Source organism: Brassica oleracea, chromosome C2 (genome assembly GCF_000695525.1).
Source record: "Brassica oleracea var. oleracea cultivar TO1000 chromosome C2, BOL, whole genome shotgun sequence".
In the NCBI taxonomy this organism is placed as follows: Eukaryota; Viridiplantae; Streptophyta; class Magnoliopsida; order Brassicales; family Brassicaceae; genus Brassica; species Brassica oleracea.
Genome location: NC_027749.1, coordinates 2575872 through 2586601, shown reverse-complemented (window position 1 = coordinate 2586601; position 10730 = coordinate 2575872). Strand labels below are relative to the sequence as shown.

Below are 10730 nucleotides of genomic sequence, written 5' to 3'. Positions count from 1 at the left end.
AGTGGCCAAGGAGAGTCACGTAGAAAAAGAAAGTCAAAGTTGGAGAAGATACCACTTGACATTGGTTACAAATCAAAGAGGAGTTGAGTTGTGACTTAGTCACAACAAATAAAGTCAAGATGCAACTAACCATGTGTTTAGACAAAGCCACCAACAAGCCACCAACAAGGAGTGTTGTGTTGTTTAAAGTCTACCTAAGGTGTAGTTGTTAGAATTGTTAAGAGTGGTTAGTAGAAGTAAGGCTAAGTTGTAGTAATGGTCAAAGTGCATGTGCAGTAGTTAGTGAAAAGCTACTATAAGTATGTATGTGTTGTTATTGTAAAATGTATCCAATTCTAATAGAAAGAAGTTGGAGAAAAAAAAGATGTAGACAATCAAAGTGTTCTCTCTTCTCTCCACAAACACACGTAAGAGACTAAAGAGAGAGAGTACTTGTGTTATGATAAAACACAAGTAAAGAAACAAATAGAGTGAGTGAACAAATCAGAGTACAAAACAGAGAGAGCTGGCCATGAGAAGAGTGAAGAGGCCAAGCCAAGAAAGAGACAAAATCACAACAAATTTACATAAACCTTTCCTCCTCACGGCATGACAAAAAAAGTAGAAGTAACCGTGGTTACTACAACTAGTATTCCAGTATATTTAGAGCATGCCCATCCATGAAACACCTATGTAGTATCTCGAGCCCATCCATGAAACACCTATGTAGTATCTCGAACAAAACAAATAATAATATGAAAATGTAATATGGTATTTGATTATTTTTTTATTTATAAAGAAAAACAAAATCAATCAAAGATTGCCATGTGTGAGATGAATATCTTAAGTTTATCTCAAAGTTATTTAAATAAAATATTTTGACATTCTTTCTCTTTTTTTTTTTTAAATGCTGATCACAATCTATAAACTCAAAAACAATAGTGATTTATGCGAAGAGAGAAGCTATTCTATTTACTAAAGGGAAAAGGAGAGAGTTAGAGATATTTATAGATATTGGGAGCAGCTATGTATATTTATAGATATTTTCCTTTTTACCATAACAAAAACAGGAAAAATCGTGATGGAAAATATCCTTAAATACAAGAGACTCAAATAATGTTAATACAAACATATGTTTTACTAAAACGTACTTTGAGTTGAGGCTTCGTCTTTTAAAAGAGTACAAGTTTCTCTGGTAGTTTCTCCGATAATGGACTCCGATGATGACATGCTCGATGCCTACGATGAGGAATCAGGAGAGTATGATCTTTACAGCGACGTTGATGATGAACACGGCCATGGTGGTGAAGATGATTCCGATTACATTCTTGAGGAAGTCGTGGACGATTCTATAACTCATGGCTCTCAGATTAATTACGTCGTACTCAAGGAAGAAGACATCCGGAAACGACAGGAGGATGAGATCAAACAACTTTCTACGGTCCTCTCCATAACCAACGCAGAAGCTAGCGTTCTGCTTCTCCACTACCGCTGGAACGTTAGTAAACTTACTGACGAATGGTTTGCCGACGAGGACAAAGTTCGGAGAACTGTTGGCGTATTGGAGGGAGGAGGAGGATCTGTTGTTGTCGTTGAAAATCATCGAAAAGTTAAATGCGGAATATGCTTTGACAAATTTCGTCGTAAAAAGATTGTACCCGTAGCATGCGGTCATACTTTCTGTTCTACATGCTGGAACGGTTACATCACCACAGCAATCAACGACGGCTCGGGATGCTTGATGCAAAAGTGTCCCGAGCCGTCTTGTCACCTTGCTATCGGCGGCGACATGGTCGAGAAGCTGGTTTCCGAGGAAGACCTGAGAAAATACCGGTTGTATTTTCTCAGGTCTTATATCGAAGAAAGCAAGAAGATGAAGTGGTGCCCCGCTCCCGGATGCGAGGGCGCGGTCGATTTTTCCGCGAGCGGGACGAGTATTAACTACGATGTTTCGTGCTCGTGCTCGCATAGATTCTGCTGGAACTGCAACGAGGACGCTCACAGCCCCGTGGACTGCGACACGGTTTCGCAGTGGATACTCAAGAACAGCGCGGAAGCGGAGAATACGGCGTGGATACTCGCTAACTCGAAGGCTTGCCCCAAGTGCAAGCGGCCGATCGAGAAGAACCACGGATGCATGCACATGACGTGCGGTCCGCCTTGCAAGCATGAGTTTTGTTGGCTTTGCCTCGGCGCGTGGAGAGATCACGGGGACCGCACGGGCGGGTTTAATGCGTGCAACAAGTACGAGAAGGATAAGAAACAAGGACTGTACGATGACGTTGAGAAGAAGCGACAGATGGCGAAGAGCTCGTTGGAGAGGTACACTCATTACTACGAACGATGGGCGAGCAATGAAAAGTCGAGGGGGAAAGCTTTCGGAGATCTACAGGTGTTCTTAACGGAGAAGATTGCGAAGCTTAGTGTGATTCAGTGCATACCGGAGACTCAGCTGACGTTCGTCACAGATGCGTGGCTTCAGATCATCGAATGCAGACGGGTGCTGAAATGGACGTATGCGTATGGGTACTATCTACCTGAATCTGAGCGTGAGAAGCGGTGTTTTTTCGAGTACGTGCAAGGGGAGGCCGAGTCTGGTTTGGAGAGGCTCCACAAATGCGTTGAGACGGAGGTGTTTCAGGGTGCTGAAGAGCGGTCGGAACTAGAGTTTACCGCTTTCCGGGAGAAATTATCTAATTTGACCAGCGTGACGAAGAGACACTTTGAAACTCTGGTGAAAGCTCTGGAGAATGGTCTCGCTGATGTCGAGTCTCAAGCGGCTTGCAACAAAGAAACAGAATCATTAAAAACAGAAATAAAAAGCAAAGAAACAACGTCTAAAAAAAGGCGGACGTGAGAGGTAAAAGGAAGTTACTTTGTTCTGCTAATATTCTCAATATGTCTGTCTACACACGTTTTATACTAAATGAACCTAGTAACTATTTTTTATGAAGTTTTTTGGAGTATGATGATAAATTATGAATTTGTGAGTAGTGAATGAGCCAAGCAAAAATGTGTAAGATAAGATTAGTGTTACAATCATTGAGAATGATAGTGGTCATGTGAGATAATACACTTTTTTTATTTATTTATTTTTTTTTTTTGAATGGAATGTTAAATTGAATTCAAATGAAAAAACTTTTTTACAAACTAGTGTCTTTTTCTCTAAGATTTTCTATACAAAATTGGATAAAAATCAAAGCAACTTCTTTCTCTTCCAAGTATAATATTCCTCTCTTCAAACTCTCAATCTCTTCCACCTAGCTCTCACTCCTACTAGGTGGCCAGCCCTCACTCCTACTGGTTTCCATCTCCCCACCAATTCTACCTAGCTCTCACTCCTACTAGGTAGCCAGCACTCACTCCTACTGGATTCCAGCACTCACTCCTACTGGACCTCATCAAAACCCATCCAACCTCAAGCTCATATCTTCAATATTCAACTCAGAGTCTGGTACTGAACCAGTATGACAATCTCTGATCAAAATCTTCATCTCCTTTCTTTCGAATAATAGAAAATTTATTTCTCATATTTTTATCAATCTTTTTGATCAATAACATCACCGGTGAGGAAGTTTCGCCATGCCTTGTTCTGTTTCTTTCTCTCCAGATTGTGTGTACTGCTGACTGAAGAACATATCTTATCACAAACAGCCTAATCTTTCGATGACTCTGATCCAAAGCTATTCTGAGTATACTTCCCCAATTCGAAGTGAAGATGTTTCCCAACACTCCCTTCATCAGCTTCTCCCAAACTTGAGTAGAGAATGAGCAATCAAAAAATAGATGTTGCAGAGTTTCAAGAGGGTGATTCCGACAAAGCACACAAGCAGTATCAGTACTTCCACTCCACTTGATCATTCGATCACCAGTTGAAAGCTTTCCATTCAAAGCTGTCCATAATATGAACGAAAATTTTGGAGTTGCATATTTATACCATACTGCCTTGTACCAATAACAGCTCATATGCTTCTCTCTAATCACTTCCCAAGTATCTCTCGACGAGAAACATTTTTTGTAGTCACCATTTTTGTTCTTCCATAAAGAAATATCTTCCTCCTCAACTCTAGTGGCTTTGTATCTCTCAATCTCCATCTCAACTCTATTGAAAATAGGATTTCGATGATGCCTTCTCCTATGCATTCCACAAGCCTCAACATTTGCATTTATAGAAATACCTATATCAATGTAGCCTCTGTCACTTAGCACATCCTTTAGACAACCCAATGGTGACCAAGCCTCATACCAAAAGGAAGCTTTCCTTCCATTTTTGTACACTTTTTTTATTATTAGATAAAGACAGTAGAATCAATCATAAACAAAGCTGGGAGTCTCTTTTGATTAAAGATCACACAGGATAGATATATTCTCCACAGAGTCGAATGAAATACATATAATTTGTTTAGAAAAATTCAAACCAACAAATAATACTCTCTTTGCATAAACAACTCTCTCATTTAAAACGCAAGCCACCGATCAGATTTGTCCCATCAATCAAGAGCAAGAACAGTAAACTCTCATTAAGAATAAAAACATTTGATTTCCAGTATGAATGTAGAAAGCAACTTCACTGCTTAAAGTCTCCAGTTTGGTACCTTTGGTTGCTGAGGCTGGAGAAGAAATCATCTGAGATTTCAGGTGCTTGTTGTTGTTGCTGCTGCTGCTGGGCATTGTATATTCCGGTTTTACCGAGCCCGGATCCTGCGCCCATGGACCACCCTGAGTAGTAGGCAGCAGCAGATGCCTTGTTCCCATCGTCATTGCTCAGGCCACCGACAACACCCACATCAGCAAGAGAAGCCTTTTTGGCTGATTACATGGAAATTAAACTAGTCAGATCCAAAACAGAGCTTAGAAAGCAAAACCCGACCATACTATGTGTGACGTGTCCCGGCACAAGCAACACGATATTGTAAGAAAACTCTATGTGAGCTAAAAATTAGCTTGTTGTAAAGTCTAATGTAATTGAATTAACCATGCCTTTTGGGTTTTATCTGCATTTACTTTGGTGGAACCAAACTAAAATCTACATATCATTTAAGAAAGAAACTAATCTCGTCCAAAATATAAAGGGTAAGCTTTGACTTACGAGCAGTAATATTGAGATCAATTAGTCCACGGCTCAGCGAATCTGCCCATATTCCAGATTTCACCTGGAAAGGATCCTTCTTTTGAAACTGTTGTGGTTTCGAGTCTGCCAAAGAGGGTGGGGTTGTTGTGTTTGTTGCACTCCCATGTACAACTGGGGGCTGTGGACCTGTAGAGACTGAAGCGGAGTGAGAAGTGAAGGCACCAAAAGGATCAGATCCATCAAAAGTTTCCATGGGAACTGCAGCAAATGGGTCAACAATGTTGGGAGTGGTCATAGACTCAGGTTTAGGAATCTTGGCTTCTGGGGGTGCAATTGGTTCAGTGGATGCAAACAGGTCAACCGTCGGAGGAGGTGGAGTAACTGTGACAGAAGGTTGAGATGCAGAGAAGAGATCAACTTCTTCCTGTAGAACAGCCATGCGGAAACGTATGAGTCTATAATTCAACAAGACAAGTCACTGTAAGGTGTAATGGATTAACAAGCGCCATCACGAGAATGGACACTAAATCACGGAAAATTTCAATTGTTAAAAGCTGTATAGTTGCTTGAATGAAAGAAGTCACCCACCTGTTTCTGCGACCCAAAATCTGTTCCCTGAGCAGAGGCTGATACAAAAGTTGCATCAGCAAACAAGTCCGTCTCTTGAAACGTGCCATTGTTGTTGTTGTTGGTGGAAGATGTTTCAGTTGGTCCAGAATCCATGAAGTCACCCATCAGATCTGCTCCAAAAAGGTCCACTTGGTTGGCACTCCCCGCGGAAGGCTCTGCAGAAATGAAAAACCATGTCTTAACGTTTGTGTGCTGTAATTCACCAAAGAAACGTTTACTCCAATTAAATGATGAACAATCTGTAAGTTTTGACATTCGTTTAAAGAAACATACTCTTGCTGGAAGTTCCACGTGGATCAAAATCATCAAAATCATCATCGTTGTTTGAAGGAGCTGCAGATGCATGTGAAGGTATGGCACTGTGTTTGCCAGAGCCGGGAGACTTTTTTCCACTGGATAGACTATCCTGGTCCGCACTGCACATTCAGAATCAATTTGCTCAAAGTCAGAAAATAAACCTTCTCAAATTGAAGATATACTGAAAATCAATAACATTAGTAAATCAATAGGGGTCGAGACAAAACCTGCCATAGCGTGAAAAACTTTTCTTCGAAGTGTAGCTTTGGTCTTCACCTTTAACACCGCGCCTTGACTTTTGAAAAGACTCGTAGTCGTCCTTGTCTTCTCTGGAATCCCTATCTCTATAGCTGTCATAATTGCTTGAACCACTACCACCACCAAACGAAGCTGAAGCTGAACCAGACTTATATGTTATTCCTGTTGAGGAGAGGCCAACGTACCTATATTTAAGACAGCAAAGCCGATTCAGACAAACATATAAAGAAGAACGGGAAACCAGTTTAATAGCATAGAAACTAACTTGTTACGATTGGCTGTTGCTTTGTCTCTGATTTGAGAGATCTTCTCCTTATTATTCAAGAGAGCAACAATGTTCTCCGCCTTCTTTCTCACATTGATCCCCACATCTTTCCCATTCGGTTCAACATACTCAAAACTCGTGAGTGACTACATCAATAACAAAATGACAAACAAAGACCATGTCAGTAGAAAACCACAAGGTTCCACCACAGGAAAACGACTTATAAATGTATAAGAAAAGAAATAAACTGACAGATATTTGGTAAGTATGCTCAATAATCTCATCAACTGCTCGTTCAGATCCGTTTGAAATCAGATAATCAATAACCGACAGTGCCTGTACACAACAAAAAAAACTCAGGTTACACCAAAACTGTAATCTTCCAAATATTGAAGGAAAACGTCAAGAGAAGAATCTCACCTTGTAGACATATCTCCAATCCTTGCCAGTCTCACTCAGTCTAGTCCACAAAACACTCATAACCATCTGGCACTCCGAGCTAAACATAACAAAAACGTACAAGGTAATCAATATATATATACAATCAAAATCCTTTCAAAACTGAATTTGAAGTAAAAAAAAAAAAGTGAATAGTTTATGGAATTACAATTTCTTAGTGGCCTGTGCGATCTCAGCCAATGCAGTACCATGCGGACCCCAAGGCTCATTATCTGTAGCATCCAATACCTGTAGCCATATGTTTATAAAACATTATCACAAACTCGAGATGAACAAAACTGATTACGAAGAAACGGTTAAACAAACTGATACTACTACACATTAGCGTTCAAAAGATCAAATCTGAAGCTCAACTTGTAATCCATTGAATCGGAAACTCGAAGATGGATCTAATATTAATCAACTATAAACACACTCCAGCATCAAATAACAAATCTAGCTCGACTGATCAGGATTAGCTATATATTCATGAAATCGCGAATTCTCCTAATCAAATCACGCAAGCAACATGTAGATAACGAATCAAACAAGCTCTTCACCTTTTGCTCCATCTCCGGAACCTTCAAAACTTTGAGATTCACCTCCCTCTTTCTGTAAACCAAAAAATTAATCGAAGATATCAACAAACGATCTACGGATTTGAATCGAAATAACGATCTATTTCTATCGAAACCGAAATCGAAGAAGAATTGATAGATAAGAAGGAGCAAACTCACATCTCTCGAACCGTTTGATCGAAGACCTTCATGAAATCCATCTCGAATTCGCGATAATGTTATGAACGAAAGGAAAACGAGATCCTGCGGAAAAAGAAATGGTGCGAGGAGAAGTGTAGATCTGATCAGGGATGATGAATGATGGCTCGTCTTTTGTTTTTTTTTTCCTAAATCGATTTGTGGCGTAATTTAATTTTCTTAAAGCATCAAAATAACTCCTGGGTGGGTAATCGGACCTGGCCCGTATCCGATGGGAAGTATCCGAAACTCGTGCGTATGGCCGGGTATGATTTTTTTTTTTTTTTGAACACTTCTAGTTTAACGCTGCTAGTTTTCTATTGGGCCATTTTAATGCTTCTTTATGTTAGGCATTCCGTTCTCAGTTCGGTTCCAGTTCGATTTTTCGGTTCTTCAGTTCTAGAGGTTTAAGATCCGTTATGGTATTTAAAAAGTTTAATTCGGTTTCGGTTCACTTATTTCAATTTTTCGGTTAGATTTGGGCTAAAAAAAAAAAAAATCAGATTTTTCGGATTAAATATCAGATTTGTTTTGCCTTTTCAGATACAATTTTGGATAACTGAGATAATTTAAAATATTTTGGAAAAATTATTTTAGGAATTAAAATTTTGGGTATCTCAACCTATAAATAATATTTTTAATTATTTAATTATTTTAAAATTAAATTTGTTAGTATTTATAAATATATAAACTATATTATAAAAATCCGGATACGTATTCGGTTCCGGTTTTACGGTTCTAGAGAAATATGATCCACTAATATAATTGATAGGTTTCAGGTCCGAACCAAACCTCATTTTTCGTTTCGGTTCGGTTTTTCGGTTTTGGATAAATGTGCCCATGTCCCTAATGGTTTGTATGTAAACTAGTGATAGGCCCATATTTCTGCCTCAAATACTCTTGTTGACTTTATAGAGTTGTACATTCCTTTACAAAGAAAGGTTTGAGCTCTTGACTGTACTTCTCCTTTTGAATAATGCTCAACAAACACAACCCAATAAAGCTTTTACTGGTTTAAGCATTAATGCACCCCTTTGATCAAAGAAAGCAAAAAGATCTACCATCACAGCTGATGTTGAAGCTGCAGCAAACCCACCTGTAGCAGCACCTGCTATGATCGAGTTCCATGGATCTTCCTTCTTCCTCATGTACACCATTGTGTAGTCAAATGCCGAGAACAAGAACAAGAATGCTATGGTCTGTCTTGTAATAATTACGACACTAATCGTGCCTGTGCGATATAAACTATAAACCAAACCAAACTTTTAATTATAGAGAATCCAATTATTCAACAGATACATACATACATACACACCCAAGAGAGTATTTTCTTTCTCATTACACCAAGTGGTTTTAACTTTTAACCAACAACGCTTAATTGCTTATTTGCAACACTGTTTATGTATCCCACCACCCTCTGTGTCTTTTCGGTCTTATACGTCATCAATGTTCCCCTACACTCGAATGGTAAGCTCGCCTCCTCAACTGAGATTCCCCAGCTGGTTGCTGCAGATATATCTTCGTTGGATCGTTAGGATCCACGTACCTGTACATACACACACACACACACACACGATTTTGAGAAACAATAGCGTTTTTTCAATGCTATCGGTATCATGATTCAGAGGGGGACTTACGCATGTCTCATCATTTCATCAACAGGAGTTTGTGCGGCTTGGAGAGGATCAACACGTGGAGCTGCTTCTGCCGCTTCTGCTGCTTGTTGCATCTGTCTGTTGTATTGTCTCACTGATGAGATGAGATTTAAGAAGAGAGGAACAAAAGTCCCGCAACCACCTTCCTTGAACAGGATCTTGAAACTGTGTGTTGAATACAGAGCTCTATGCTCGTTCTCTGGTACCACCTGGAAGTTTTTATTATTACATGCCAAAAAGGGATGCAAGTTAACTAATATATATAAACATTAGCTTTCCAGCATGTAAAGTATGCAAGTTCCCCCATGATGTTTTTGTACTTACAGGCTCCACTTGTCCAGAGATATTGTTGCAGTGGAATATTGGCTGATTGAACTTCTCAGCGTGGATGTAAAGCTACAAAAATAGAGGTACACAAGACATATCATTACATATTTACTAGTCACGCTCATGTATGTATGTAGTAGCATGAAGTAAACTGTATTCTTAGGAACATACTTAATGCCAATGTATAAGAAGAAAATAAAACGTAAGATCAATTCATTATTACCATAGGCATGTCAAAGGCAACAAAGTTGTCAACAGGCTTGGTAGCAACAAAGACCAAGCGAATATTAGACAAGTATATCACTCCCTTGGCCTTAACATGACCTCCATGTCCTCTGTATCAAACAGCAAAAGATAATGTCAGCAAAGTGTTACTAAGATGGAGGAAACAGTGAAACAAATAAAAAAAAAAGAAAACAACTTCAGAAAATTGTTTAAGCGTTACAGTATACCTATAGTTATGAGATACTGAAGCAGATTAAAAAAAAACATGGAGGAGAATGTAAGACGAACCCAGGAATCTTGTCGACTTCAAACTCAACACCATCTCTGACTAGAACAAACATCTCATTAACAAACGGTATAGGCATCCCATTGAACATCAGTTGAGGGTTAAGCGCCATTGGCTGCAACTGATCAAGCAAGCCCTGTACATGAGGAACGATTATATCCCATTAATTTAAGTATCCATGGCTCTGATTAGACATCCACTGATTATTCAAATTTATACAAAAGACATCCTTCAAACACAACAACTTTTTAAGGTTGTCTATTCAAAACCAAACCGCTCGTTACAGACTTACAGTACAGAAGATTTTTAAATCAATAATAACCAAAACTAATCAAGTATAATCGTAATCAGAATTTCCCTGGAAAGAGCATACCTTTGATCGACTTAAAAAAAAAGTATTTGATCGGAGAAAGTGAAGAGAGGTTGACGAAGACAAGAGAGAGACAGGAAGGGAGGTTAGAGCATGTTTATGATTTTGCCGAGAATAAATATTTTTACAACTTTTTAACTATTATTCCCTCAACTTATTTTCTCTTCCGATATT

General features: G+C 39.1%; 3 protein-coding genes across 3 annotated transcripts; 1 reads left to right on the top strand and 2 right to left on the bottom strand.

The window, feature by feature from the left end:
• Positions 1-1148: 1148 nt before the first annotated feature.
• On the top strand, positions 1149-2836 carry LOC106323170 (probable E3 ubiquitin-protein ligase ARI5). Its single transcript, XM_013761329.1, has one exon. It carries the CDS (start codon positions 1190-1192, stop codon positions 2834-2836), a length of 1647 nt encoding a protein of 548 aa, XP_013616783.1. The 5' UTR covers positions 1149-1189.
• Positions 2837-4291: 1455 nt separating this feature from the next.
• LOC106327612 (clathrin interactor EPSIN 1) lies at positions 4292-7866 on the bottom strand. The gene is made up of 11 exons (XM_013765801.1): positions 7676-7866; positions 7499-7550; positions 7108-7187; positions 6921-6999; positions 6753-6836; positions 6501-6646; positions 6205-6420; positions 5954-6096; positions 5639-5835; positions 5069-5474; positions 4292-4788 (listed from the first exon to the last, which is right to left on the bottom strand). The coding sequence occupies exons 1-11, from the start codon at positions 7714-7716 to the stop codon at positions 4547-4549; spliced, it is 1686 nt and encodes a 561-aa protein (XP_013621255.1). The 5' UTR covers positions 7717-7866; the 3' UTR covers positions 4292-4546.
• Positions 7867-8939: 1073 nt separating this feature from the next.
• On the bottom strand, positions 8940-10671 carry LOC106325546 (UPF0664 stress-induced protein C29B12.11c-like). The gene is made up of 6 exons (XM_013763592.1): positions 10560-10671; positions 10189-10322; positions 9899-10010; positions 9673-9744; positions 9331-9557; positions 8940-9239 (listed from the first exon to the last, which is right to left on the bottom strand). The coding sequence occupies exons 2-6, from the start codon at positions 10296-10298 to the stop codon at positions 9137-9139; spliced, it is 624 nt and encodes a 207-aa protein (XP_013619046.1). The 5' UTR covers positions 10299-10322; positions 10560-10671; the 3' UTR covers positions 8940-9136.
• Between the last annotated feature and the right edge of the window lie 59 nt (positions 10672-10730).

Bases quoted from the DNA above. Each gene is read 5' to 3' on its own strand.
- LOC106327612 (XM_013765801.1), bottom strand. From the start codon at position 7,716: ATGGATTTCATGAAGGTCTTCGATCAAACGGTTCGAGAGAT. The intron at 6,837-6,920 runs GTGAGATTCTTC...TGTTGTGTACAG, and splicing joins ATTGGAGATATGTCTACAAG to GCACTGTCGGTTATTGATTA. The intron at 6,421-6,500 runs GTTAGTTTCTAT...TCTTAAATATAG, and splicing joins GCAACAGCCAATCGTAACAA to GTACGTTGGCCTCTCCTCAA.
- LOC106325546 (XM_013763592.1), bottom strand. From the start codon at position 10,298: ATGGCGCTTAACCCTCAACTGATGTTCAATGGGATGCCTATACCGTTT. The intron at 10,011-10,188 runs GTTCGTCTTACA...TGTTTGATACAG, and splicing joins GAAGTCGACAAGATTCCTGG to AGGACATGGAGGTCATGTTA. The intron at 9,558-9,672 runs GTAAGTACAAAA...AAAAACTTCCAG, and splicing joins TCTCTGGACAAGTGGAGCCT to GTGGTACCAGAGAACGAGCA.
- LOC106323170 (XM_013761329.1), top strand. From the start codon at position 1,190: ATGGACTCCGATGATGACATGCTCGATGCCTACGATGAGGAATCAGGA.